The sequence below is a fragment of the Phallusia mammillata genome, chromosome 8 (assembly GCF_965637545.1).
Source record: "Phallusia mammillata chromosome 8, kaPhaMamm4.hap1.1, whole genome shotgun sequence".
Classification (NCBI taxonomy): Eukaryota; Metazoa; Chordata; class Ascidiacea; order Phlebobranchia; family Ascidiidae; genus Phallusia; species Phallusia mammillata.
This window is the reverse complement of record NC_137259.1, coordinates 2909279-2937237: the sequence shown is the minus strand read 5'-3', so window position 1 is coordinate 2937237 and position 27959 is coordinate 2909279. Positions and strand designations below refer to the sequence as shown.

The 27959-nt window shown below is 36.3% G+C and overlaps 6 protein-coding genes across 9 annotated transcripts; all 6 read left to right on the top strand.

The window, feature by feature from the left end:
• Positions 1–81: 81 nt before the first annotated feature.
• LOC145204440 (deoxyhypusine synthase-like) lies at positions 82–8636 on the top strand. Of its 4 annotated transcripts, none has more exons than XM_080076983.1 (8): positions 82–349; positions 5782–5905; positions 6259–6421; positions 6874–7054; positions 7282–7387; positions 7455–7558; positions 7698–7823; positions 8255–8636. In XM_080076983.1, the coding sequence occupies exons 1-8, from the start codon at positions 158–160 to the stop codon at positions 8363–8365; spliced, it is 1107 nt and encodes a 368-aa protein (XP_079933109.1). In that variant the 5' UTR covers positions 82–157; the 3' UTR covers positions 8366–8636. The 4 variants fall into 4 exon arrangements, with proteins under 4 accessions (XP_079933109.1, XP_079933107.1, XP_079933110.1 ...); XM_080076981.1 differs by lacking the exons at positions 5782–5905; positions 6259–6421; positions 6874–7054; ... (2 more) ...; positions 7698–7823; positions 8255–8636 and adding exons at positions 2181–2304; positions 2459–2621; positions 2867–3047; ... (2 more) ...; positions 3675–3800; positions 3915–4154 and having other exon boundaries at positions 83–349; XM_080076984.1 differs by lacking the exons at positions 82–349; positions 5782–5905; positions 6259–6421; ... (3 more) ...; positions 7698–7823; positions 8255–8636 and adding exons at positions 1660–1917; positions 2181–2304; positions 2459–2621; ... (3 more) ...; positions 3675–3800; positions 3915–4154.
• Positions 8637–8712: 76 nt separating this feature from the next.
• On the top strand, positions 8713–10365 carry LOC145204441 (thioredoxin domain-containing protein 17-like). Its single transcript, XM_080076985.1, has one exon. It carries the CDS (start codon positions 9405–9407, stop codon positions 9786–9788), a length of 384 nt encoding a protein of 127 aa, XP_079933111.1. The 5' UTR covers positions 8713–9404; the 3' UTR covers positions 9789–10365.
• Positions 10366–10529: 164 nt separating this feature from the next.
• On the top strand, positions 10530–14869 carry LOC145204442 (integrin alpha-D-like). Its single transcript, XM_080076986.1, has 9 exons — positions 10530–11566; positions 11827–12010; positions 12649–12763; positions 12827–13010; positions 13248–13311; positions 13439–13581; positions 13749–13833; positions 14342–14480; positions 14732–14869. Exons 1-9 carry the CDS (start codon positions 11277–11279, stop codon positions 14803–14805), a joined length of 1278 nt encoding a protein of 425 aa, XP_079933112.1. The 5' UTR covers positions 10530–11276; the 3' UTR covers positions 14806–14869.
• Positions 14870–16394: 1525 nt separating this feature from the next.
• On the top strand, positions 16395–18201 carry LOC145205356 (ras-related protein ced-10-like). Its single transcript, XM_080078051.1, has 4 exons — positions 16395–16466; positions 16766–16953; positions 17603–17818; positions 17986–18201. Exons 1-4 carry the CDS (start codon positions 16440–16442, stop codon positions 18152–18154), a joined length of 600 nt encoding a protein of 199 aa, XP_079934177.1. The 5' UTR covers positions 16395–16439; the 3' UTR covers positions 18155–18201.
• A 120-nt stretch (positions 18202–18321) lies between these two features.
• Positions 18322–24690, top strand: LOC145205355 (uncharacterized). The gene is made up of 5 exons (XM_080078049.1): positions 18322–18573; positions 18881–19068; positions 19411–19626; positions 19697–22290; positions 22737–24690. The coding sequence occupies exons 1-4, from the start codon at positions 18544–18546 to the stop codon at positions 19866–19868; spliced, it is 606 nt and encodes a 201-aa protein (XP_079934175.1). The 5' UTR covers positions 18322–18543; the 3' UTR covers positions 19869–22290; positions 22737–24690.
• Positions 20844–26783, top strand: LOC145204616 (uncharacterized). The gene is made up of 7 exons (XM_080077208.1): positions 20844–20876; positions 22103–22290; positions 22737–22952; positions 23034–23148; positions 25999–26186; positions 26304–26516; positions 26577–26783. Exons 1-7 carry the CDS (start codon positions 20844–20846, stop codon positions 26740–26742), a joined length of 1119 nt encoding a protein of 372 aa, XP_079933334.1. The 3' UTR covers positions 26743–26783.
• Positions 26784–27959: the final 1176 nt, after the last annotated feature.

The window sequence follows — 27959 nt, the reverse complement described above, 5'->3', positions numbered from 1 at the left end:
GCATTCGCAGAAAATTCAGCGATTTAACATTGCAGTGTCACCCACTCCTTATCCTGTGCTGGCATTTTGTAGAGAATATAATGATTCTAATTTTGCATTTTTGTTGCAAGATTGACAGTTTTTAACTCGTAAGCAGTTGCTGTTGGATAAATCGAGCATGGCTGATAAGTTGGAAGATGTGATGAATAACGTTTTCAGGAAAAGTGAGGAAATGCCTGAAGGTTCAAAGTTGGTGGAAGGTTACGACTTTAACGAAGGTATTGATTATCACAAACTGTTGAGAACTTACGCCACAACGGGGTTCCAGGCAACCAACTTTGGAAGAGCAATCGAAGAGATTGAAAAGATGGTGAGAATAAGTTGAAAAAGATTCGTAAACGTGATTACAATGGGGTTCCATAGCTAAGTGGATAAACTTCCTTGCAGTTTCAACAAATACCATTGGTAAAATTAAACTCAAGTATAGATAGCATAAAACATGTGCAAAACATTGGGCTGAAAACCGCCAAAGTGTAACCGCTTTAAAATTAGTGTTTTTCGATTTAACCAAAAAAGCCGAACATGAATATGCCAAATTACTATTTTACTTGCAGTTGTTTGATTTAAACAGGCCAGCTCTTAAAAGTTGTAGGCTTAGTTACATTAAGATTGAAAAATGCCAGGTTTGACCGACATCATTCGTCGTGTTTTCGAGCGGCCGTTTGTATAAAAATACTTGTCATTTCAATTGATACGTTCAAATTGAAAACGGAAATAATGTCCTCTTCTACAGTGTGTGAAGTATCCCTTCGTTCACAACCACATTCGTTCAAACAATTCTAAATCCTTTCGGTGATAAATGGTCTGACTCATTTATATGGGGATGCGTTTTCGTTTTGATTTAGCTAAATCGGAATCAAAATGTCATTTTCGTTTTAGATTAGCTGATTTAGCTGCAATGGAATTGGTGTAATGCAGGGGTCGGCAATCTTTTTTGTGGACCGTTTTTGAAACTAAAATTTGATCGCGTACGGGCGTTTAAAAAACAACAACTATTCAGCAATGAAAACGCCCCAAGTTAGTTTGTCATCACCGGGATATATGAGCAAAATGTTTTAAAAGCGTTTTACCGGAAAAAGTTTACCGCCCGGTAACGGACTCTTTGCGGACCACTGGTGTAACCAACTAATGCAGTGGTTCCCAAACTTTTTCATATTTTTTTGCCATTATTTCGAGGGTCCTTAAGCCTAAATGTGTATTTCATAAAAACGAAAGTTGATTGCAGGATTTTAGCTAGTGATCCAAATTGCGCATAACAATCATCCAAAGACAGCATGTGCCATCACAAACAGGAGAAAAACATTACGATTGTACGCGAACAATTGCATTTTTGAAAGTTGTCATCCAATAAAGGCCATTGTTTAGTAGTGGAGACAGTCGATTCTCAATTCTACTTTGATTTAAACTTATTTAGTGGCACAAACTGACGCCAAATAAGATTATGGAATTATACTTCAACCGCTTCGCGGTCCCCTCAAAATTGCCTCACGGACCCCTAAAGGACCGCGGACCCCAGTTTGGGAACCGCTGAACTAATGTAATATTAGACTTAATCAATTTTTATGCTGAGTTGACGGAATGTTCCAGTGTTGAGCCTTGACCGGTTGTCCGGGGGTTATCTTGCAACGCGTCGTTCGAACGTTGTTTGCCGTTCGGTGTCTCGTGCAGTCAGCGCCCTAAATAATGTTTATCCTGTAAAGCAGTAACGTACTAAATTGCTGATTGATGTAACGGTCAAAGGTTCTCATGGCTGTGTGTTTACTCAGTCCAGTTGAGTTACTTCGCTCGGTGAAAGAACACGACACACTTGCACTAACACAATCATTAAGCCGGAATGTTGCGAAGCTACGGGTCGCTACCCTGGACAATCGCTTTTCAGTACGTTATTACCCACGCGTTGGGCGTTGGCATACGATATTTGAATTACTAACATTACATTTAGGTCTGTATAACTTACATGTAGTATGTATCAAGCCAATCATGTTTCATTCATTCATTCATTTTATTTCTGTTGGCATCGAGTAGAATCAATGAACAATACAACCAAACTTCTGGAGGGTTCAACATCCAAATCGGAAACATGCAAAGGCGATAGGCCATAAATTTCACACGACCAAGTTTTTTTTTCTTGTTGTTGTCAGATTAAAAAGAGAAATGAACCCCTCTCGGAGGAGAATAAACAAAAAGCTGATCTTAATCCTATCAAAAGAAAAAGAACGAACTGCACCATATTTTTGGGTTACACTTCCAACATGATATCGTCAGGCAAGTATATTTCTGCTAGAAAGGGCACCTTCTGAAGAATGTTTTCCTTAAGTACCACTTAAATAAGTTGTGACAGAAGTGTTTAACAGGAACAGTGTTTTGACCTATAATGCAAGGGAATTTCCAAAACCAGCAACCTAAAACCTTTTTGTAGGAATAAGGAAAACACTACAGTTTTTGACTCAACATAACCTTGTGGATTGTATTGTTACTACTGCTGGAGGAATTGAAGAGGACTTTATAAAGTGTTTGGCTCCTACATATTTGGGTGATTTTCACTTAAAGGGGAAAGAACTTCGTGAAAAATCGATCAATAGGTAGTATTGCACTTTGTAGTATGAGGGCGGATCCCAGAAATAAAATTGAGCTTGCCTACAAATCAGTTAACTTTGTTTTGCATTGTAGGTTTAAATCCCCTTGGTGACTATATTTCATTATTTGGGTTACAATTCGGCATATAATGGTTTACTCTTCAATTGAATATGATCTTTTTTATTTTGTTGCATATATACAAGGCATTTTTTTATCAACTTAATGGATATGCATTTTCACTTTTGCACAGAATTGGAAACCTACTTGTCCCAAACAACAACTATTGCTTGTTTGAGGACTGGATAATTCCTATACTGGACCAAATGCTTGAAGAGCAGAAAAATGGCATGAAATGGACTCCATCAAAAGTTATTCATCGACTTGGCAAAGAAATAAACCACCCAGACTCTGTTTACTACTGGTGTTATAAGGTACCAATACTTGCAGTTTAGATATTTAATCCAATTGATTTCCAGCCCTTTTTATTAACCTTTGTTTGTAATTCCAGAACAACATCCCTGTATTTTGTCCCAGCATAACAGATGGCTCCATTGGGGATATGTTGTATGTTCAGACATACAAAAATCCAGGGTTAGTTATAGATATAGTAGAAGGTTAGTTAACAGTTATACCACAGGATTCGAGACAGTGTCTATAACAAAATACGTTAAAATTCAGATGTAAGGCTCATGAACAATCAGGCTGTATTTGCTGCAAACTCTGGACTGATAATTCTGGGTGGAGGACTTGTTAAACATCACATCTGCAATGCCAACATGATGGTGAGATAAATGTATTGTTTAAGCACCTTTGGTAATTATTATGCCACGACAGGTGGCAACAACTTTTTCTGCAAAACCGTTTGGTTTGTGGGTTTGTCCAATTTTTTCAGATTATTTTACCAATTTCTGTTCAGAAACTATCAACAGATACAGTGTTTTTAGTTATAATGGTCTCCCACTGACTTTAAATGAAAATTACTCATTTGCTTTGTGTACTTGATGTAAAATGTGCTTGTTAAACATTTTAAGTGCAAATGACATTTCTTTTCTTTGCAGCGCGATGGTGCTAACTTTTCAGTGTTTATAAACACTGCCCAGGAATTTGATGGGTCAGATTCTGGCGCACGACCAGATGAGGCAGTTTCTTGGGGAAAAATCAGAGCAGATGCACAGCCAGTGAAGGTAATAAGACAAAGTTGGTTGATTTGGTGTAAGGTGACTGTTACTACATAAAGTGAACCATTGTTCCAATTAATGACAATAACAGTTATTTAGAGATTTTCTTTATTGTTTCAGGTTTATGCTGAAACCACTCTAGTGTTTCCGCTAATTGTTGCAGAAACCTTTGCTCGCCACTTTCATTCTGTAAAACCAGAATCATCAGAAAATAAGAAAATTGTTGAGTGAATTACAAAACCCTTTCCTTTTTCCCACGGGACAAATTGCAAGCTAAAGATACGCAACGTTACAAGTAAAAAAATCGTATCATTTATGCGATGTGTGAGACTGCTTTTGGAAATAAACAAGATCAAATAATGTTGTAGTCATTTTGTGTGCACCCAAGCAGTGATATGCAAGGCCCAAACTGGGAAAAGAATACGCGTTTCAGCTTGTAAACAATTGCTTTCCAGTTTCTTGGCTTTCTTTGGGGAAATACCCGAGCTGTTTTCGCTTGTCGCGTTGTGCTCCATTGCAAAAATATTGAAATGCTTAAATAGATATGTTTCAAACTATTGAATTCCAGTTCAGGTCAACTACAAGTAGTTTTAATGAAAGTTGCACGCGACACGTGTTAAGGCAGGGGTGCCCAGCCCGTCGAGCCACCTTGCCATATTTTGAACGAACAGTTTTTTTTACACGAAAATTACAAAAATTGTCAAGACATTCATTTTGAAGGTAGTAGAGGTCGCAAATTAACATAAACATTGATAATTTGATAGCCGATACTACTTACATTTACGTTTTAGCCTGGGTACCAGGTAGTAATTATTTTTTTCTTAAAATTATCATGCAACACAATTTTCATGACTGGAATATGATGTCTATGGCTGCTGAAATTTTTCCCCACGTGAAATATTAGTTCTTAACTTCTTAGTTACAGTTACTGTACCACTGCTTTCTTAAGAAAACTAACTTACATTTAAACTTTACTGCAATAGACTGCATTTGTGAACCTAATAAACCTAATTGTTGTATTTTTCGTGAAAAAAGATACCATAGTACAGTTTTTCAGCAGTGCTATTGGACAAAAATAAGTATGGCAGATCAGATGCAAGATGTTATGAAGGCAGTTTTAAAGAAAAGCGAGCAAATGCCTGAAGGTTCAAAGTTGGTGGAAGGTTACGACTTTAACGAAGGAATTGATTATCACAAACTGTTGCGAACTTACATTTCATCGGGATTCCAGGCAACCAACTTTGGAAGAGCAATCGAAGAGATTGAAAAGATGGTGAGTAAAAGTAAAAATTAAACAGCAAAAAACATTTTAAAATTAACATTCAAAATACAATGTACTGTTGTGTCATCTATACTGTACAATAAAAATTTATAGGCCAAAAATTTTAAAATGTGTGTAAAATTCTGAATGGTACATTACAAGCCAGTCTGCAAAACAAGGCAACGGCCAGTCTGCAGAACATGGCAGTTCCCGACGAGATCTCGCGTGTGCAGGACCAACATGTCCTGCGTGCGCGCGTGCACGACCCGTAAGTTCGCGTGCAAGGCCAATTTCAGCAGGCGCAAAGCAAGTAAAAGAGGTCAAAGCAGTACAATTAAATGCCTTTCGTGCGAAATTTCCGCGTGCAACCCCCCAAAATTGGTGTGCAAAATTTTTTTTTCAAAAAATAATCGTGCGTTCAGCTGCCACACTCTGCAGACTGGGGCAACGGCCTGCATGAACGCATGCTTGGCCCAAAGTTCACATGCAAAACCAATTACAGCAGGTGCGCAGCAAGCAAAAGAGGTTGAAGCAGGACAATTGAATACTTTTGGTGTAAAATTTCTGTGTGCAACCCCCAAAAACTGGTGTGCAAAAAGTTTTTTTTAAAAAACTAATTGCACATGCAGCTGCCACACTCTGTCGACTGGCATACAAGTGTATGCACAAGATTGTTAATTTTTATGCGGACTGTTATCTCTTCCTGACCAAAACTGTTATTATTAGATTAAAAAGAGAAATGAGCCACTGTCAGAGGACAACAAACAAAAAGTGGATTTCAATCCTATTGAAAGAAAAAGAACAAACTGCACTATATTCTTGGGTTACACTTCTAACATGATTTCATCAGGCAATTGAATTTGTTTTTAAGCATTGGTTTAATTTAAATTCACGATGCAATGTGTATTGCTTACAAGAGAAAATTTTAACAAGTCCTAAAGTAGTAAAAACTGGCAAAGCACTTTACAATATTAACCAAAAACAAAACTGTCAGAAAGCTGTGCATAAAACATTTTTAAAGTTGATGTCATTTTTATAATCATTGCAAGGTCACTAAATTTTTGCAAATGTTTTTTTTTCAATTAGTGTGGTTCTCAACAGTATTTTAAATGGTTAGAACTATATATTAATTAGGGAGCTTTTTTGATGTGCATGTGTTAGATGTAAATTGTTTATGACAGCAACGAATATCTTGATGTGTAGGAATAAGAAAAACACTTCAGTTTTTGACTCAACACAACCTTGTGGACTGTCTTGTTACGACTGCTGGAGGAATTGAAGAGGACTTCATAAAGTGTTTGGCTCCAACATATTTGGGTGACTTTCACCTAAAAGGGAAAGAACTTCGTGAAAAGGGAATTAATAGGTAATACTGCACTTTGCATGGATAAGGGTAGATCTAAATAAACGGGCCTGCATACAAATAAATAGCTGTAATTTTGTCTTATGAGGTGGATATAATTTTCACTGTAGACAAGGTTCTTAGACGAAGGGAATGTGTAGCAGCCTTATTATTTGTGTTACACAGTTGAACCGCTATGACATATATACTCTTCAACTAAATGAATTCTCCATGGAGTTTATACACTCATACCCACTGGTAATTTGAGTGTATACTGCTCCTGCCTAAGTTAATTATTGTCAAAACAATAAAATGAAAAGGTAAATAGATAAAGTATTTGACTATTATTTATTTGCCACTGTTGTACTAATATCAAAATTACCGCTAGATAAAAAATAAAGTTTATTCGCTAATTATAGTACACAGCTGTTTTTGTTTTGCTTTTTATCAACTTAATTAATGTGTTTTTTGCACAGAATTGGGAACTTACTTGTTCCAAACAGCAATTATTGTCTATTTGAGGATTGGATTATTCCCATATTTGACCAAATGCTGGAAGAGCAGAAAAAAGGCATGAAATGGACCCCGTCAAAAGTTATTCACAGACTTGGAAAAGAGATAAACCATCCAGACTCTGTCTACTACTGGTGTTATAAGGTACAAGTTATATTAAAGCATGTATACCTTAATATATTCCACATAAAAGCAGCAAGCCCTTGCCTGACAATTAAGACACTTCACAATGTTTCAACTTATAAGGTCCCTTCAGTGCAGATAGTGATAAGGTTACAGCGGCTATGAAGTGACTTTATAGGATGAACGATTTTTCAGTGTCTGCAGCCTTACAAGTACTTTTGTTAATTTGCTTTTGTTTGTAATTCCAGAACAACATTCCAGTGTTCAGTCCTGGATTAACAGATGGATCTATCGGTGACATGCTGTATCTTCACACATACAAAAACCCAGGTTTAGTTTTAGATATAATAGAAGGTTAGTTAACCCTTTTACCACTGGATTACAGATACAACCTTTACAACATACACTTGTATGCCTTTAGATATAAGACTAATGAACAATCAGGCTGTATTTGCTGCTAATACAGGGATGATTATTTTGGGTGGAGGGCTTGTTAAACATCATATTTGCAATGCCAATCTGATGGTAAGAAAAAAACTTCTCTGTTTTATTACTGATGCATATGTGTTAAATGTTTTGTTAATAAAATAAAGACAAACCAGATTTTGTGTTGCATTTATTGTGATGTACCCTTGTTTAACATTGAAAGTAAAAAATTTTACAGCGTGATGGTGCAGATTTTTCTGTGTTTATAAACACTGCCCAGGAATTTGATGGGTCCGATTCTGGTGCACGACCAGATGAGGCAGTTTCTTGGGGAAAAATCAGAGCAGATGCACAGCCAGTCAAGGTAAAACAATATTATTTTGGCCTCCAGTTTTGTTTAATATTCGTTAAAAGTTTTAAGATTATTTCATTGATTTCTAACCTAGGGTTAAGTGTCGATAGGTCTATGATGGCAAAACTTTAAGAGCATTTGTAGTTTCCTAAAAAAAACAAAGCTTTTTTGAAAATACAGAATGAATCTGTTTAATAAAACATTGGTTAAGTTGATATTCCGTTTAATTGCATAGGGATCATAATACCAACATGATGTAACTTGTGAAAATTTGTGTGATTAATTGCATTAAGAAAGCTTGGCAATTTGGTAACGCAAATAACCAGATTTATCTGGATTAAACATTTATTGCATAGCTAAAATAATTTTTGGTACTTTCTCTACTAAACTATTTTTCTGGAGAAATGTATAACTTAATTTGGGATGTTCATTTATTATTCCAGGTATATGCTGAAGCTACTCTTGTGTTTCCGCTAATTGTAGCAGAAACCTTTGCTCGCCACTTTCATTCAATAAAACCAGAATCATCTGAAAATGAGGAAATCATCAAATGAATTGAAAACCCACACCCTTGCCTCTTATATTTTCATACTGGAGCGGTTTCATATCTACCACAGGAAAATGTCATTCAGCAATGAATTTCATATCGCAAGGGTGGAGAGGTTTCTCAGTTGGCTGTTGTGCAGCAATTTGGTCCATTTTAAAATGTATTGTGATAATAATATTGGAAACTTTTGACAGGTGGAGTACATCTGTAAATTGTTTGTAAAATAGAATATATATCCATGAGCAGACCCAATATGGTCCAGATATGGTAAAGAAAAATTGTCAAAATGTGCAGAATCTTGTGGTTGTAAAAAGACATAAACAGTCAGAGCTTCAATTCTGAAAATGAGTTGGGATGGTCCAGTGGTTATGAAATAATCCTGTTTTGTTTGCGAAAATTGAACAAGGGAACAGGCAAGTATGTTATTTGCCCACACTGACATGCCATTAGCTGCACCAAAAATGGAAAAGACATGTCAAATAAATTGTGCGACTGTTTTGCATGTAAGAATGGGTATTTGCTTTCATTCAACTTGCAAAATGATCCCTGATATTAATTTTGTTGCAGTAATGCTAGCAGAGTTGAAAATTTCTTTGTTTAGCGAGTGTTACGCTATGAAGACTGTGGTACACCAAGAGAACGCGGTTTAAATTTTATTTAAGTTATTAAATTCAAACTTAAGGTCAAAATGGCCTAAAACGCTTCCTGGCATAGAAACAAAATTGTTTTATCGCTTTTTATTTTTTGAGATCGATTTAGGGAAATACCCGAATTGTTTGTCGCATGAAGCGTGTCGCGTTCGTAACTGTTACGAAATGCATTTTAATGACAAGATTTTTAGTATATTATGACTTATACCTATAATTAAATGTTAAAATAAAATTTTGAATTCAAAACGAAAAACAAGTATGAACTCTAATTGAAATAAACATTGCAGGCCATTTAAATGCGACATTTGCAAAATTAGCAAAACGCATCGCGACATAAATTACGAGCAAAATCACTTGACTTGCCGAAAGTACAAGATAAGCAGAAATTACAGAAAAATGGTTCAAGAATTTAAGGTTCAAGGGTTCGACGAATTCCTATCCAAGGTCACTGAATTAGACAAACAAAACAAGGTGATATTATGCATGTTTTGTGGGGACAAAGACGCATCGGGTAACAGCTGGTGTCCCGATTGTGTGGTAAAAGAACCTGTGGTTAGAAAAGCTCTTGGAGACGTCCCTAACGCCGAAAATGTAGCTTTTGTTTATTGCTCGGTTGGTGGGAGGGAATATTGGAAAGATCGAAGCAACCAGTTCCGTACTGACAAAAACTTGAAACTCACTGGAGTGCCAACACTGATGATTTGGGGACGACCAAATGAGAAACTAGTTGAGGACCAAATTAAAGCAGATGTGATTTCTATTCTGTTTGATCAAGACTAAGAAAAACATAATTAAACTGTCTGTGAATATTTTAGGGTTTGCCATATTGATTGCAACTAATACATTTCAATTGAACACTTGTTCACTTTGTGCCAAATTTTGTACAATGAAACAATCATGTCTAGGTAGTGAAATTTCTGTACAATGTACCTTTTTATGTGCAAGTGCAATCTATTTAAATCAGTTCAAAATGTGTAAATTAGACTGGTTAAGCTAAACCATTTCGTGTGGCTGCTAAATAATGCAACATTAAAATTGATCTTCAATAAAAGGAGTAAGTTTATCAAAATTTAAACTGAATTTAAAATTTGTTTCTACTACATAAACCAACTTAAGAACTACTAAATAAAAAAAATGTGTGAATGATATGTCAAATTGTTTCATGTGCTTCATATATTTGTAATACTATATTACTGTATCCTTAAAATCTGCAAATTGTATCCATTGTGCAGGTTCCAAACGAAATGCTCTTTGTTGGATGATTTTCATAGTTAGTAAATAAGTGGAAAAGGGGTGTGAGAGTTAATGTGTCAATCTTTTGTTTAAATTTAAAGCAATAAATCAACGCAAAGCTCTCTTTGATTTTGTTCCTTATCAGTAAATATGAGTATCAATGACTTTCATTTTCTTATTATTTCACTGAAAATAAGACTTGCCCAATTTAAAGTTGTACTTGATTGGTGTCTTGTGCCTTACTGGGGAGTGCACTAAGCTTAAGTTTTCGATTTGTTTTTATATTGTTGTAGCTGTCGATAAGTTTGGTTTTATGATTTGTTCATGAACACACTAGAGGCTGTATTGTAGAGAATTTAGTAGAATATACAACTTTGTAAGTAAACGCTGTGGTTGCAAATTGTCATCAACGCCTAAAGTTTGTTGTTGATGTATTTCAATTGGCTATATAATTTTGGTTCTAAATTAAGTCTCAATACCCTAAAACTTAAGCACACACGAGTTAGAGTATCCAGTGACATTATTGTAAAAAGTTGCGCCGTTAAAAAAGTATCACGCTGTGGAGACAATCACGTCGAACCAGAATTGTTTGTCGGGACGGGTTCGGACTTAAGTTTCATCACAACAATGGACTTGACTTGGGCCTGACTTTACGCTCAGTATTTTTAATATTTGAATAAATTTAAGTAGCCAGTTACTGGACCTGACTTAATGCCTGACAGCCCTAAAATGCCCTGTTCAAGGCCAATGGTGTCTTGGTCTTTCTTGAGGCTCCATTATTTAGGCCCGTCAATAAAACCTACGGGTCTAAACGGGCTTCTTAAAAACGACTCGGGTTCGGGCCAGGTTTTCGGGCTTGCCGGGTTAGGGCTACAGTGTTGGGCCCGTTTACAACTCTGCGTCGAACACTGCAAGTGGGCCACAATGTGCAAAACAAAGCTACATCACGCTTACATAACTGGCAAGTTACCTTGTTGTTTTAACTGTGTATATATATACAAGGAAAATGTTGTTTGAGGACACAAACATACGGGTATGATTCAATGCATTGCAATAAACCAGTTTACACTTCCGTACGCAATGTTAGTTGACAGTTGCACCTTAGCGGACAGTCGGTGTTGTTTGAAGCGAAATAACGTTGACAGTTTGCTCATGGAAGTTAACAATCGTTTTGTTTGGGCGTTATATTTTGTTGCTGCGTTAAGGAATTCTTTGGCCTACAATGTTCAATATCAGACGGACAAAGAAGTGGTTTTGCCCAAAGATGCAAGCAATACATCTCGTTATTTTGGAACCTTTTTTGAAATCGAAAATAGATTAAATAAGTAAGTTTTTACCAATCACTAATAAATCTAGTGGTTGTTTGATTTCCTTTGCCATAATAAAAGTAAATTAATGATATTTTGTTCGCTATTTTGCAAGTAATTAAAAAACAAATGTGAACAGCAAAAGCTATACAATTTTGCAAATCCTTGTGCGCGCCTCTAAAATGGACAATGCATTTACAAATCTATAGCAATCATTACATGTACATGCACAAATTACAACGTAATATCAAGATACTAAAAAAAAACTTTTTTTACAGACTAATGATATCCTGTCCCGGATGTACACAAAACCCGATGAACGCTTCTTTACCTGGTCGCATGTATCGGTGTCATCTTGTGAAAAATGAACCTTGCGTAGATGTTTCACCCACATCTCCACCTACTTTACCCAATGATGGGTTTGGGATAGCTGTTGGAATAAAGTCTACAGGCACATTTGTGGTAAGCTACACCCACTGCAATATTTTATCGGCAAGTTTTGACTAATCCGTAACTCAAAAACGAAACCATGCAGTTACTCGTATTAGGCCAGTGGTTCTTAACTGGTAGTCCATGATGACTTTTTGAGTGGTCCACAGGACGTTATGATATTTGGTGATACTCTGGAAGTAGTTGCATACAATTTATAAAATATTCAGCACGAAAAAAACTTATCCAAGGTATTAGCCATTTATTGTTAGCTGTCAGTTCTTTTGTATTGAAATCGAAATTCTGTATTGAAGAAATATAATGTTCTTTTTGTGGATGCTTTCTTTATCTTTACGTAACAATCGACTGGTCCACGATATGCATTTAATTGAACTGGTGGTCCATAAACTGAAACAAGTTGAGGACCACTGCTATAAGCGGAAAGATTTGGTTTAAAATTTAAATGATATGAAACCAAAACACCACTTACCATCTTTTGTGACGTCATTAGATTGTTACGTCACCGCGAGGCAATCGCTTGTAGCACTCTTGGAGCGGGTTTTTGAATAACCATTCCAATTTTGGTTTTTGTTAGATTCACATTACTTGCTCCATAGTAGGTTAATAACTTTACTAAAGTAGTTTATATAACCAAATGATTTGTTTTCTAGGCTTGTGCTACATTAAAACAAACTTTATGCAAGGGAACGACCCACCAGCTTGGTCACTGTTATTTGTCCTCCAATTATGGAAAGGTTTGGAAAGAAGCTTTAACACAGTCAGTCAGTAAGTTCAAAATGCACTATACAAAGCCCTTTAAACTTTTCCGGCAACTGTTCCCAATTTTAGAATGTCCGGCCTCACACGTGGATATTGTATTTTTGCTTGACGGCTCATCTTCTATAAATCTCCATGGAGACAATTTCAAGATTGTGAAGGAATGGGTTAAAAATGTAACGAGCAAGTTCGATATTTCACCTGGTGGATCAGCATCTGTCGGCGTGGTCCAATATTCAACATGGCTGCCACAATTGTACGTCTTTGTGTAAAAAACTGATTGAAATATAAGAATATAAAGGAGTGTTATTTTTCTGATGATGAAGGAGCCCATTTTGAAAACAATACAATGAGCTTATTTAAACCTTTTTTCAAAAAATTAAAGTGCGGACAAGTTAACAATAACTAACTTGCTTGGTAAAAATCCATGTATATATTTTATTGTTTTACGTTGAACGCTGCTTAAAACGGTAAATCTGTTTTCAATTCACAGTGGATATAGTCTTGTTGTGACGGAAATTGGGTTAGGAAACTACACCAACTTTAACGACTTTTCGGTAAGCAATGAATTCTTGTACCTGCTTTTTACCCTTTTGCAAGAAATACAATCTATGAATTGTAATCGTTTTAAACCAAGCCCTGGTTTTAGCCTTTTGCTAAACTTCATGTCGAACATTTGCACAGAATGCCGTGGACCGAATCGTTTTACAAGCCGGCACTACATTCACGGGAACCGCTATACCTATTGCCGCCAACCTGTTCAAAAATTCTTCTTCTTACGACGACCCCAACAACAAGAAGGTCCTCATTTTGCTAACAGATGGAAAGTAAGTTCTAGGTGTTAAGTGACATTGTAAAATGTATAAGCTCCAGTCGTGGGTTCGAATCCCACAGCAGGCTATATTTTTACGCTATGTCCTTCCGCATGCTAATGTTAGGATAGTAATTCTCAACAATGCCTAGAAATTTATCATTTGCCAAATTATTCTAACAGGTCCGTAGACTCCCATCTACTCAATTCAAGTTCCATGTACTTGAAGAGCCAAAACATTACAGCTATATCAGTCGGAGTTGGGGCTGCTGACTTAACCGAACTGCAGGCTAGTATTAATACTCTTAAAGTATCTTTGGTGTACCGTTTCACAAAGCAATGCAATAATGCTGACAATACGTTGTTGTGGTCCAAATTTGGAAGCGGGCTCGAAATTGGGACCGAACTTTTACTAATGTACGAGCTATCCCGGCCTTTTTAAAAACATAAATCACAAGATAGGCCCGAAAGTTAGATTTACCCACGAGAAATTGACCGGGTTAATCAGGCCGTTTTATTCAAGTAAATGATCCAAACTTCGGACTAGGCGGAGATCTGGATTAGCCGATGTCGATTAGTTCAAGTCTTACCACATTACAAATCATTTGTACCTTAAGTTTTGTCCGAATTAGGCGAAGATCCGGATTAACCGAATCCGGTTAAACTGAGGATTACCGTATATTTGTCAGTACCTTCTCAGTTTTGTAAGTCGGTTTGGTAGAATGAAAATCTAAATGCTTTGGATCGCATTTAACAACCTTGCTGTTTCATTAAAGCAAATTCTCTGTCACTTACAGATAGTGGCCAACGGCCAGATCGGAAACAATGATAGTGTCCATCAACTCACGGATTTCTCAAAACTGGATTCTATCGTCCAAAGCATTTTTATTGAGATCCGAGCAAGTATACTGGAAGGTAAAATACGTGACTCAAGTTATTATAAACGGGTGTAACCGATGTGGCCGTCACATCACTGATGATGGCATGAGCATTTGCCGAAACGTTTGAAATATAAAGCATGTCGCTTTTTACGTCTATTTGGGCCGTTATTTTCACCATTAAACTTATGAACAGATCCGTATATAGTGTTCCTTGTTACAATATTAAAATTTTAGCAACGTTCGTCTGGTGTTCAATGGTTAGTTTCTTTGAATTTTTGTTTGCAGGATCAGAAAGCGACGAAACTAACGAACTGAGATTTGGCGAATACGGCTTTTCGGCGACCATAGACTCGGTATAGTTTAACATGTGGTAAAAGAAGTATACCAAAGTCCTAATCCCTTATCTCAAATTTAGAATATACACAAGCGACGTCTGCAATTAAAAAAACTAAATTTGTAACAGTATTACAAATGAAACCAAGCGTACCTTGCAAGCTTGTGACATTGGTTGCGAGGTACCTTTTACAATAATCTATCCTTGAGATAACGATCAAGGACTTATGAACGCAAAAAAACTGTTGTTTGGTGGCAGTAATTGTGTTGTGTGAATTATTTTGAGCGTGATGTGTTTGAATGTGAAATGCTCGAATGAGTTTAGTTTGCGGGAGAAAATAGGTTTTTATTCAGGAGAATTCAATTTTGCCACACGGTAAGTTTTAGGCACAAAAAGGTTCCCGAAACTTTCTGAACACATCTACACCTGTTTCTGCTTTTCACAGCCAGCAATGGAGATCGTGTTCTTCATGTAAGTGTTAACACGAGTTTAGTTGGCTTTAACTTCATACTAACATGTTGATTTATATTTTTAGTTGCTGATTTTTTCTTCGTGCTGTAGCCTGCAATAAAAAGGGCAAACACTGGTCAATAAAAAGCTGGAAACACGGGTGACAATTAACGTACGATTCGATGTACGTTACTATTCAAGGTGATCTATGCTTTGTTGTTTTACTTATGCTAGATTTTCCGTGTTTGTTTGTTGATTTTCTACCTTGCATACAGTTTAATGCTTATTCACTCAATGCGTTTTCCATCGCCATGTACAACTTTATTTAAAATTTATTTAAAATGCCCGTGTCTTTGAAACATAGTAGCTAACTATTCGGGCGCATTTTCATTCTGAGAGAAAGAAAGAGACATAAAAGGAGAAAAAAGAGAAGATAGAGAAAGATAGAAGTTGGAGGTGGCAACGGAAACAGGCTTCATCCAAACCCATCCGAAAACTTCATTGCGATAGAGCTTAATTTTTATTCTCCCACGATAAGTAAAAACTTCCTTAGGAAGCAGGCGTTTTTCCGCTTAGGATCTGCATTAGCTACGGAGAGAATAGATAGTGGAATCCAACCACGGCGTGCCATATAGTATCACGATGTTTTAAAAATGCCGCATTCCTAAAATATAATATATTTATTTTTTGGTAACTTTATGACAATTCGGATCCAAAGACTGAAAACACTCGACAAATCGATGACGTCACTGGTAAGTGGTAAACACCTCTGACGTAGAGCGGCGTGTACCCCATCATGAGTAACGGATACAAACAGTTTCAAACTCGTTACCAGTATGATAGTGATTTAAAGAGCTGCCTGTCTAGCAAGGCAAATAGTACAATGATTATAATACTGAGAGTGATTATACTGAACAGTATCAGGCCCAACAGACAGCATGGTCATTGACGATTACTGTTTATAAGGATAAACAGTTGAGAATGGAAAATATTTTCCAAGTAACATAATGATTGTTCATGGAAAATATATATTTCGACAACTGGCTATTTCAGTTCTACGTATAATCATTACATGATTCTGTTACTTGGCCACTATTTTCCATTCCTAACGATTAAATTTATGTTATACTTACAATATGCGAATTTGTGTTGTTAGGTATCATGTTATCAAAACATCGAAATTCAAGTTTTTGGTAATTGTCTGGTTTGATGGAAGATTTTCGCTACATTTTACCTGTAAGTATAAGCATGATTCACATACGTTTACGTATAACAAGCTATCAACTACCTATCAGTTGTATAACAAGCTATCAACGTTAAAGTGCAACTGCGCAGTACGTGTTATATACAAACCCAGTGCCCAGCAATCGCACTTAAAACATTATGTCGTTTTTATAACAATTGGATCAAATTTTCAGTGTAATAAAAATGACATGGTAATGAAAGCAAATATAACTGGTTGTGTGGAACTTCATAAGTTCAAACACAGCAATTTTTACTTTATTTTTAATCAACTTCGTTCTTAACTCTTGAAGGGGAAACTCGTTATTGTGGGAGATAATAGCACCGGAAAAACGTGTCTTTTGATGCGTGAGATGAGTGCTCAATTTCCCAAAGATTTTCTACCAAACGTTTACAGTCAATGTCACCGCGTGAAGAAAGTAAATGGCCAAGACATTAAATTATATCTTTGGGACACCAGTGGTGGCAAAGAATATATCAGGTGAATAAAAACAGTAGGCATTGCACCGAATTTCGTCGACTTTCTAAGCAAGTTACTTTCTTAGCGTTTACAATTAAGAAGTGGTTCCCAACCTTTATCCTCACTTTACATTTTAAAAGATTTTCATTGATCCCCAATAAACTACACAGTAAATTCCAAACGATACAAAGATCATTTAAAAGTAGGTCATATTTCCAGAACTAAAGCGTCTATTTACAAACTACATGTACATATTAAAGTAAAATCCTCCCCTCAAGTTTTCAATTCCTTCCCGGTCGTGAACCACTGTAACAGGGGTTTGAATAATGGTGATAGATCAGTGGTTTAAATTTGAATTAGTTTTGTCATGCGTAAATTACAACATAGTTAGACATGACTGTTAAGACACTTGCAATAGCTACAGTTAATCAAACCCCTGACGCATAGTTTAAAACGTCTAAAGGAGCCAAAAAAAGAAACATAGGTTCTCATTGCGCACTAATTCTCTGACGATTTTGGTGTTGATCGTGTAATGAACAAGATTTGTAAATTCACAGACAGTTGTATTTCCAAAAATGCCATATACATGTGTTAACATGTATGTTAATGCACATATACCCGCATACGACAGACGTACGTCCAGGTTCTATACTAAGTTTTTTTCTGACAGGTTAAGACCCTTAGCTTACCCACAAACCGACGTATTTTGCATTTGTTTTGACGTTAATTCAAAACCCTCGTTTGAAAACGTAAAGTCTGAATGGATAAAAGAAGTGTATCATCATTGTCCTGAAGTTCCAGTTCTCTTAGTAGGTTGCAAGATTGACCTAAGAACAAATGATGAAAAAATAAAGGAAATGAATGAAAAAAACCTTCAGTTTATCACGTAAGTTTGTGGTTGGTATTTAAATGTGCACTTGTTGCGGAATATATAGGACGTATTTCATTGGCAATACAACTGTTAAGTATAAATAAAGTTTTTTGGCTCAAAATAAATCACGTCATATTCCATCTTGTTACATCTCATTTGATTTCTATGTGTGTGTTTTTCAGGGAAGAACAAGGCCATGAGATGGCAGCAGAAATAGGGGCCGCAAAGTACATGGAATGCTCAGCGCTGACTGGTCAAGGAGTTGATCACGTGTTTCAGACCTTGGCTGAACTTGCCATGAAAAAAATAAATGGAAACAAAAAAACAAGGAGATTCTGTACTTTGACGTGATATTGTTGAAAATTCGTTGCATTTAGACTGTGAATTGTGTTTGTTGCCGATGTTGTAAACGTGTTTGTTGTATTTGCCCGCTGAATTACACTTATTTCCCTTTTTTCCTTTCCTGCGGCGTATGACGTCACCTCGTAAACAACTCCGGCGCTTCATCGGTTTACTTTGTGAGTAATGGCCGCGTACAGTTGTGTAACTTTTCTTGTCGAGATGATCTTTGGATCAACTTTGTTTGACCAGCAGCCTAAAGGTTGTGTGGACAGTTTGAAAGTTAAAGGTGATCCCATTACATGCTGGACTGCAATGTGGAATTAGTAAATCAAGTGTAGTTTCTACAACTTAAACAGTAGGACTGGAGTGTACAAAAAGTTGCAGCCTAAATACTTGAAATGGCAGATCAATACTCTTCGGCACAACCGGTAAGTATGCGCAAAACGTTGTTTCTTACACAATATATAGTTGCATAATGTCCTGTTACGTGATAAGGCAATATAGTCTTCAACCACCCAGTTTTATGTTCAAAACAATGCATACAAGCATTCAACAAATATATGTCTTGAGACTTAAAGCTTTTATGCTTTGGCCAAAAAACGCTGGGCGTGGTCATACAATGTCACGTGGTAAATTGTTCACATGAAGATTACATGGCATTTGACAGTTTATTGACATAAGTAATTACTTTGCACTTTTTACCGTCAGCCCTACAATGTGGCATATACTTTATAGCACAAATTTGTTATTGTTGGAGATGGCGCAAGTGGAAAAACATGTTTACTTATACGTCGCGCGCTTGACAAGTTTCCTGAAGATTATATACCGAGTGTATTCGAACCACATTTCTACAAGGAAAATGTAAACGGTCAAACTATTCAATTAAATGTATTTGATACGGCTGGTGGAGAAGATTATCACAGGTATGAAGACGTGTTTTTTTTAGCTGCCTTAAGTGAACAAACTTGTTTATAAACAGTCAGTGCACACTGTTCACTTTTACATTTATATTGAAACAGTGCTTCACATTGTAACGTATGTGTTATGCGTAAAGTCGTGCATAAGATAATTTCAGTATGTCCGCGAATGCAAAGTATCTGAAAACATTCTTACTGTTTGTTAAGACATATGTAACAAATATTAAACAATTACTGCTCTTTTAGGTGTTTCTTATTTTAAGTCAACTGTATACAACCGTTGAAAGTGTGTCAACGAACTTTTTGCTATACGTTTGGCAATTGATGTATCGTATCTTTTTTCTACAGATTGAGACCTTTGTGTTACCCAGCGACCAATGTATTTTGTTTGTGTTTTGACGTTGCTTGGCAAACTTCCTTCGAAAACATTAAATCAGCTTGGATTGAAGAATTATCTCATCATTGTCCTGGTGTTCCAATTCTCTTGGTCGGTTGCAAAATTGACCTGAGAACAAATGAAGAGAAAATGAATGAAATGAGTGAAAAAAACCTTCAGTTTATCACGTACGTCTGTGGTTGATGTTAAAGTAACAAGTGAAGCACGTAAGTGTGATCCACAAATAAATAATTTTAGCGAGAAACAAGGCCATGAGATGGCAGCAGAGATTGGGGCTGCAAAGTACGTTGAATGCTCAGCGCTGACTGGACAAGGAGTTGGTCACGTGTTTCAGAACTTGGCGGAATTGGCCAGGAAACATTTCATTGAAACTAAAAACAAGAAGAAGAAAAAATGTGTACTGATATAAATATTCAAAACTCTTACACTCAGTTTATTGACTCAATATAGTGGTTGTATAGTTTCATGCACGGCAAAGGACTTTGCCAAACAGCATATTGAGTGTAGTTTTGAACTCAAACAATACTGGGACTTAAGCAATTTTGTATTTTGTTATAATATACTTTCAGTTAACATTTTAACAGTGTTGAGTACAGAGCTGTAAACGAGCCTGAAATTGGATCCCTACCCTGGTCGGAACCAGAGGCCCTAACCGAATCGTTTTTGAGAATCCCGTTTAGGCCCGAAAGATGATCGTAAGTCAGGCCTGAATCAAGCACGTTTGTTTGAAAAAAAAAACCGGCCCGACGTACAATTATAGGTTAATACTCTTTGTTTGGGGGATCATAAACAATTCAAAATTTACTGAAAAAATAAATGCAATAACACCAAATTATATAAAAACTGAATAGAAAAAATGGTTTTAACGAGATTTTTTGTCACAATCGCTGCGTGTAGATTGTTATCATCTTATTTATGATGTTATAAACTTATTTAAATTGCCCGCTCACATTTACAAAAAGAAAATCATTAACGAACACAAAAAACTTAGGCAGTCACCCACACACCCCTCCTTTGTGCCTCAGCTTTTGGCAAACAAGGCCATCTCGTAAACGGTGTCGACGCATCAGAGGCTTCGTCAGTAATGGCGACAGGCAGATGTGTAAAATTTCACAGTTCTAAACAAAACATATACAGCGTTTCGTTTGCGCGGTTTGCCAGGATTGCGAAGGTAAAACTATGCTTGCCGAAATGATCTTTGATCTCATACGCATTTAGAACAGCAGCCTAAGGGTTTAGTAAACAGCTTGCATTTGCTGAATGTGACTTTATTACAAAGTTGACTGCAATTGGGAAGTAAAAACAAGTGTACGGGATATCAAGTGCAACTTTCGCAACTTAAATACTTGGCGTGAATTGTTCAAAGTTAGCCTGACTAATTGAAATGGCAAGTGAAAACGAGTCTGCGCCACCGAAGGTAAGAATGTACATAGCTTTGTTTGTTACACAACACAGTTTCATTAGGTCCTAATAAGCCAATAGTGTTATACTACATAGTTTCATGTTTAAAGCCATAAATACCAGCATTCAGCAAATATATGACTTTGAGTTTTCGTACTTACATGACTTGAGGTTTCGTAGCCTACCAAAACGCTCGGTGGGACCACAGTCACCACACACGGTCAGGTGATAAGTTGTTTACATAGAGATCATGTAATATTAAAAGTTTGTAAACATTATTAGGATCTACACATGTTAAACAGTATTTAAGAAAAGATGCGGATTCGTGGTGTTTTGACTTTTGAGAAACTGGTTGAGTGTTGGGAAAGTGTACTGTTGGTTAACTATCAGAACAAAACTGAAACTGAAATATAACAAAACGGTATCTTTTTGTAACTCAAACATTTTGACAAACTATTGTAACTTTATGCTATAATTTATTGCAGTGGTGGCCAAACTACGGCCCGCGGGCCGCATCCGGCCCCCAGTCCTGTTTCATCCGGCCCGCCAAACACCTTGCCTGTTTTTTTTTCCAAGCACCATATTTACCACTGTGAACAAGCAGTGCAACAGCGCTGGCTGCTACTAGCAGTAGCTTGTGGCAAGCGTTGTTATTCATGTATCTCATTGATATATAAACCTTTTATTAAATCCAAGTGTAAACAAGATGGTGTTATTTATTGTTATTCTACTTAGTAGAAGAATCTACTACAATAATATATATTTTAATAAAGATGGCAACCAGTTGCGACAAATTTTACGTAAATCGTATTTAATCCGGCCCTCCAGTGGCAAGACAGTTGCAAATATGGCCCTCTGGTAAAAAAGTTTGGCCACCCCTGATTTATTGGCTTGATGCTTTTATGTTGTGATTGTCATTAGTAAAGTAAAGGGCAAAGTAAACCAAATAGGGTCTTTAATCACCATGACCAGATGAGACGGAGGAGAAAAGAGCAATTTATACCGATACTAAAATCAAAGGTTGGAGTGCGTAAGATCTGTGTTGACTACATTTCTGCTAATACAACAGCAAATTTTTCTCAGTTTTTCTGTGTGTTTTGGTATTTTGTGCCTTAGACCCACATTATTGGATTATTCACTTTGCATTTTTTTACTGTTAGCTCCGTGAAACCTTGCAGTCAAACGGTTAAATATATAAGAGTGATTTGACGTCCAATTACAATATTTTTATGCTTTTTTCAGCCCAAACTTGTTTTTGTTGGAGATGGTTGTTGTGGCAAAACAACTCTTCTCAGACGTCGTATTGAGGACAAGTTTGTCCCACCATTCTGTGGCACCGTCTTTGACAACTACGACCTAACCGAAAACGTAAACAGACAAACTATTGAATTACATGCAGCTGACACCAGTGGTATGCAAGATTTTGACAGGTTAGAAAAAGCGTTGAACTTCTCCTGCTGTGTACAAGTAGGCTATATATGTAAATCAGTGGTGTCCAACCTGACCTTTATGTCTAAAATTGTTTTAGGGACCCGCGAAAGTCAAATATTGAATTTTTTAATCCTTTATCCCGACCTGAAAAAAATTTGGCGCCACGTATTTTCTCTTTATTACGTCACACATGTTTTCATTGAATGGAATGCATAAAAAAGTTTGTTAAAAAAGAACATGAGAAAAATTGTCCATAGAAGTTCTCTGTCTTTGATACTTTAAGTTTATTTAAAAAACGATTAAAGTTTGACCACCAAATATCTGCGGTACTTAGGCATTTAATGTATCGTAACTACTTTGTACAGGGTATACAACCGTTAAAAGTGTGGCAACGAACTTTTTGTTATAGGTTTGGCAATTGATGTATCGTATCTACTTTCTACAGGTTGAGACCTTTCAGTTACCCAGAGGCTGATGTATTTTGTTTGTGTTTTGACGTTGCTAATGAATACTCGTTCGAAAGCATCAAATCGAAATGGATCCCGGAAGTGTGTTCTTTTTGTCCTGATGTTCCACTTCTCTTAGTCGGTTGTAAAATTGACCTCATAACAAATGAAGCGGAAATAAGACAAATGAAACAAGAAGGTCTTCAGTTTATCACGTCCGTCTGTGGTTGGCGTTAAAGTGACCACTTCAGTTTCACAAATAGTGTTAAGCATTACAATAATAAGTTTTTTTTCAGTGAGGAACAAGGCCACAAGATGGCAGCAGAGATTGGCGCAGCAAAGTACGTGGAATGCTCAGCGCTGACTGATCAAGGAGTTGGTCACGTGTTTCAGACCTTGACGGAATTAGCCGTAAAGCATTTCGCTGAAACTGAACCCAAAAAACAAAACAGAAAAGATAAAAAGTGTCGCTTGATGTAATTTTTCAAACCCTCTAATACTTTTAGTGCATTGACCCAATATGTTGTATGTACAGTTTTACGCAAAGAAAAAAAATGTTAAATATAGCTTTCAGACTAAACTTCCACATTCAAACATTAATGGTGCTCACATAATTCAGAAACGGTTCTGTGTTCACTCTTGGTAGTTATTTCACTTGTTGCATTCTATACTGACGGCTTGACTATTTTACTGTTTTACTATTTTATCGCTTTTATAACAGTGTCGTATTCGCTCACAGGGACTGAGGGTGTCATAAACATTAGGTGAAATATATATTATGTAAAAATACTGTGCAAAGCGGTTGATTCTGTTTGGTCTAGAGTTTTATTCACTGGGTTTTGGATTACACAATTCAGTACATATCGTACCAGCTTTCAGTAATTCCTTTTGCGTTTACGAATCCCTGCTTTATCATATGTTATTTTTAAGACCCCCACGGCTTTACTGAAAAACACAGCATTTATGCCATCTACAAACTTTATTGTGTGTTGTGTATGCAGCAAAATTTTCTGATTTTGAGAACAAGCATCCACCCTTAATTTATTTCTTTTTGGTGTAAACACTTCTTAATAAAGTGGACAGTGTTGATTTTGCAAATGATAATTAAAATACCACGTTGTAATGTTTTAGCAGCAAAATTACGTTTGCATAGTTGGCAAAATGATTTATTACCTAAAGCATTTGAACACTTTTTCAAAAATAAAAACTTAATTAGTGGGGTGTCTACTCGTCAGACCAAGACCGGTTATCTTTTACCTTTTTGCAGCAGTAGTACTATACAACAGTCCATAAAGTATACAGCCCCTAAATACTGGAATGACTTGAAATTTAATGATGTACCTATATCAAAAAAAATGTTTATAAAACTAACTAAAAATTTACTACTAGAAAAACAGCAGCCAACAACACCATGATTTGGTACTGTGCACTTTCACTGCACATTCTGTAATTATATACTTAGTGTTTAAAAATGTTAATTCTTGTTGCCTCAGATAAGGACAAACAATGCTGCTTGTAGTATTCTTTTTCAGTAGCCTCATCTCCATGTCCAAGTTAAACAATTCGAACTATTCGTGAGAGGAGCATCCAAAACCAACAGGAACAGGAGTGCCGACCCAAGAAAATGTGCTGACAAATTCACTTAGAACAACTTTTGTGTTTAAATTCTTACTTGTGTTGTACAGTGTAAATAAATTTGTGTGTTTTTGTTTTGTTTTTTATTCATTTTTAAATTTCGTTCGTTACTGTTTATAACGTAGTCTTTTTAAGGGTGCGGCTGCTGCGTCTGACAATATTATGTCCTTTTTTGTAAAAATTTAGACATTGGCGTATTTTCAACCGCGAGGTTTTTGCGGCTGTTTCCCGATTCCGTGGCGCTAGTGTAGTGTTTTCGTATTCCTATGTACCATTTTCATGCACGGTTTCAAAATTAATACAATACAATACAATACAATACAATACATTGTTAAAGCCTACAGGTATTTATTATGCGCGAACTCACTGCTAGATCCCACTTTTTCTATGGTATTGCTTGAAAAGGTAACAACAACTGACACGATTTATGAAGGATTGAAGTAAACTTTTTTTATCTTAATTGTGCCTTACTGAAAAACTATATAAAAGCTTTAGGCAGTTCGTACTTTTGTAGCGGTCAAGTGATTTTAAACCATCGTTTTGGCGAATTGGTTTGGCCAAGCATGAAGCAAAGAAAAGTTTTACCTTTGCAAACGTGATTTGTTGTTACCATGGATTACACACCCAAGTCCCTTTTTCACTGCCTTCCCCAGTCCACAACGCAATCTTGCAGTAACGTCCCACGCATAGCTACGTCATGTGTTGCTTAAGTAAGTAATAGAAGCGGAAAGGCGTAAATTTTCTGTCAAAATAATACTTGGTTTCAGTGTTTTGTTTGCAAGCAGCTTAAAAGGTACTTCAAGCAGGTTAGATGTGCTGCTGAATGAGACTGGTCTAAGTCTGGATGGCCTGGTAGTTCATTGACAGGGAATAAGGATTTCAAATACTTACAGCTTTATTGTTTAAAATGTCAGGTCAAACCAAGTTATTGCCACAAATTGTAAGTATGCACATACCGTTGTTTGTTATGGGATACAATTGCATTGTGTAGTGACAAACCAACAATGTTCTACTACTTTATGTGATGTGTAAACCCCTACATGTGCAATACAGAGTGTGGTATCTGGTATGTGTACAAGATTATGTGATGCATTTGTAACATAGTGATCAGGTTATAGCTCACAGTTTATAAACATTATTGGAATGTAAAGTAGCAATGCTAAAAGATTTTCAGTGAGAAATTAGATTCAACAACTTTTGAGGTTTAAATAAATGCAGTTCACATCTCACATGTAAACCGTTTGTTAACTATATGAACAACATTGTCATGCGCTATTTTAGTGGCAACTTTTTTCTTTTTAAAGCTGATTTACAAGTCCATACGGTTGTTTAGTTAGTCTTACAAGGCCTGAAAGCAGTGGTGGGATTCAAATTTTTTGTCAGCCGGATCTATCACAAAGTCATATTTTTCAGCCGTACTTCAAAAATCGATGTATCAGACAAGATGCAAAAATTCATTGACAGTAACCAGTAATGTTAACCGGTTCGCTGATCTCATAAAATTTCGTGAGACGGTTCTATAGAATCGGTGCGAACGGGCTGAATCCCACCACTGCTTGAAAGTTAAACTGGTATAGGCGCCATGATTATTTAACGTTCACTTACATTCTTCTTTACACTTTAAAGCACAAACTTGAAATTGTTGGCGATGGAGCTGTTGGCAAAACCTGCCTAGTTATAAGTCATACTCTTGGCTGCTTTCCCGAAGAGTTTGTGCCCACTGTATTTGACATGCACCACTGCGTGGAAAATGTAGGCGGTAAAACGGTTGGAATGTATGTAAATGACACTTCTGGTCATGAAGACTACGACAGGTAAAACACATGGTTATTGAAACTTGTGGATTTTTTTCAATTGTTTTTTAGTGTCATACAACAACTAAGTTTATAAGCTTGAGATTCTATTGTTTGCCACCTAATTGTATTGTACAGGATTAGACCTTTGGATTATCCAGGGACCAATGTGTTTGACCTGTGTTTTGACGTTTCATATAAAATCTCGTTCGAAAACATCAAGTCAAAATGGATTGATGTGTCTCATCATTGTCCTGGCGTCCCAGTTCTCTTAGTCGGTTGCAAGAATGATCTGCGTAAGAATGAAGAGAAAATAAAGGAAATGAAAGAAAAAAATCTTGACTTTATCACGTATTTATGGTTGACGTTAACAAAGAAGCACATGTTTATTCACAAGTAATTATCTTTCAGTGAAAAACAAGGCCACGAGATGGCAGCAGAGATAGGCGCTGCAAAGTACTTGGAATGCTCAGCGCTGATTGGACACGGAGTTGGTCACGTGTTTCAGAACTTGGCGGAATTGGCCATGAAGCATTTGATTGAAACTGAAACCAAAAAAACAAAGCAGAAAATGTAGTTTATTGTAATACTTCCAAAGTTATTTAGTCGATATGCACATTGTAAACATGGTAAACTTAGTGCTTGTATGTTCAATAATTTAGCATAGTTAAGTCATAAATGGCCGACTTTGATGCTGATTTTAGGCTAAATGCTTCACATTCCGCCACATTTGCATGGTAATTTTGCCGACATTATTGCGAAAGTTTACAAACAAAAAAATGTTTTAAAACGCAGTGATTGAAATTTCTATACGTAACCGTATGCATATTTCCAAAATGTTTCCGAATTCGAACAACAGGTTTTTTTCAGCCAATCACAACAGCGGAAATCTGCGGGTTGTCGTTACGTCACGTCTAGGTTGCTAAGTGGTGACTTTAACTTGACTGTTGTCAACGATTCAAAGTTTGTTGTCAGTTTTGATTTAAAAATGCGTTTTGCGGGTCAGAACAAGATAAAGACTGATGTATTTGGGATGTTTGAAATGAAGGTAACGCTCGTTAGGTTATGAATAACAGAAAATTATAATTTTAGTGAGTGTAAAATGGTTTCTGTGCAATAAATGCTTTATGCATGGTAAATTAAACACTACTAATTGTTATTAAGTCTGAAATAGCTTCTATGCAAAATATTTTCTCTCATCAATGGTATGTGTTTGTTTAGGATAGCAACACATCCCTTTCAATCAATCAATGTCGATTTTTTCCTATGCATATATGATGAGTACTGCACAACAAACAAGTTTGGATGGTATAATAAAAGCGTATTGTGCCTCATTGTCGCTAGTGCAATCACCTATGAACAACGCAATTTATCAAATTATGCATGCCATACCTTGGGATCAACAAACTGTTCCAAACTAACAGAGATGAATGGTTTTCTTGGTTGTACACAGTGCAGTTCATCAAACTGTTCCTAACTAACAGAGATGAATGGTTTTCTTGGTTGTACACAGTGCAGTTCATCAAACTGTTCCTAACTAACAGAGATGAATGGCTTTTTTAGTTGTACACAGTGCAGTTCTAACTTAAATGTAACTAAATGCTACTACAGTATGAAGTAAATTATGAGAAGAGTTTGTTGTGCTTTTTTCTTACGACATTAAAATGATAAACATTTATACCCAAAAATAGTGTACATAATAACTACCACCTAAAACAATCATGCAGCAGTCTTAGAAAGTTGTTTTCCTTATCTCACTGTATGTGACCAACTTTTTCTCAGTATTAAATTTTT

Excerpts from the sequence above, each read along its gene's own strand:
- LOC145204616 (XM_080077208.1), top strand. The coding sequence starts at position 20,844 with ATGGCAAGTGAAAACGAGTCTGCGCCACCGAAG. Across the intron at positions 20,877-22,102 it reads ACGAGTCTGCGCCACCGAAG|CCCAAACTTGTTTTTGTTGG; the intron begins GTAAGAATGTAC and ends TGCTTTTTTCAG. Across the intron at positions 22,953-23,033 it reads GAAGGTCTTCAGTTTATCAC|TGAGGAACAAGGCCACAAGA; the intron begins GTCCGTCTGTGG and ends GTTTTTTTTCAG.
- LOC145205356 (XM_080078051.1), top strand. The coding sequence starts at position 16,440 with ATGGAAGATTTTCGCTACATTTTACCT. Across the intron at positions 16,954-17,602 it reads GGTGGCAAAGAATATATCAG|GTTAAGACCCTTAGCTTACC; the intron begins GTGAATAAAAAC and ends TTTTTCTGACAG. Across the intron at positions 17,819-17,985 it reads AAAAACCTTCAGTTTATCAC|GGAAGAACAAGGCCATGAGA; the intron begins GTAAGTTTGTGG and ends TGTGTTTTTCAG.
- LOC145204442 (XM_080076986.1), top strand. The coding sequence starts at position 11,277 with ATGATTCAATGCATTGCAATAAACCAGTTTACACTTCCGTACGCAATG. Across the intron at positions 13,312-13,438 it reads CCAACTTTAACGACTTTTCG|AATGCCGTGGACCGAATCGT; the intron begins GTAAGCAATGAA and ends ACATTTGCACAG. Across the intron at positions 13,834-14,341 it reads TATCAGTCGGAGTTGGGGCT|CAAATTCTCTGTCACTTACA; the intron begins GCTGACTTAACC and ends GTTTCATTAAAG.
- LOC145205355 (XM_080078049.1), top strand. The coding sequence starts at position 18,544 with ATGGCAGATCAATACTCTTCGGCACAACCG. Across the intron at positions 18,574-18,880 it reads AATACTCTTCGGCACAACCG|CACAAATTTGTTATTGTTGG; the intron begins GTAAGTATGCGC and ends TATACTTTATAG. Across the intron at positions 19,627-19,696 it reads AAAAACCTTCAGTTTATCAC|CGAGAAACAAGGCCATGAGA; the intron begins GTACGTCTGTGG and ends AAATAATTTTAG.
- LOC145204441 (XM_080076985.1), top strand. The coding sequence starts at position 9,405 with ATGGTTCAAGAATTTAAGGTTCAAGGGTTCGACGAATTCCTATCCAAG.
- LOC145204440 (XM_080076983.1), top strand. The coding sequence starts at position 158 with ATGGCTGATAAGTTGGAAGATGTGATGAATAACGTTTTCAGGAAAAGT. Across the intron at positions 350-5,781 it reads TCGAAGAGATTGAAAAGATG|ATTAAAAAGAGAAATGAGCC; the intron begins GTGAGAATAAGT and ends TGTTATTATTAG. Across the intron at positions 7,824-8,254 it reads CAGATGCACAGCCAGTCAAG|GTATATGCTGAAGCTACTCT; the intron begins GTAAAACAATAT and ends TTATTATTCCAG.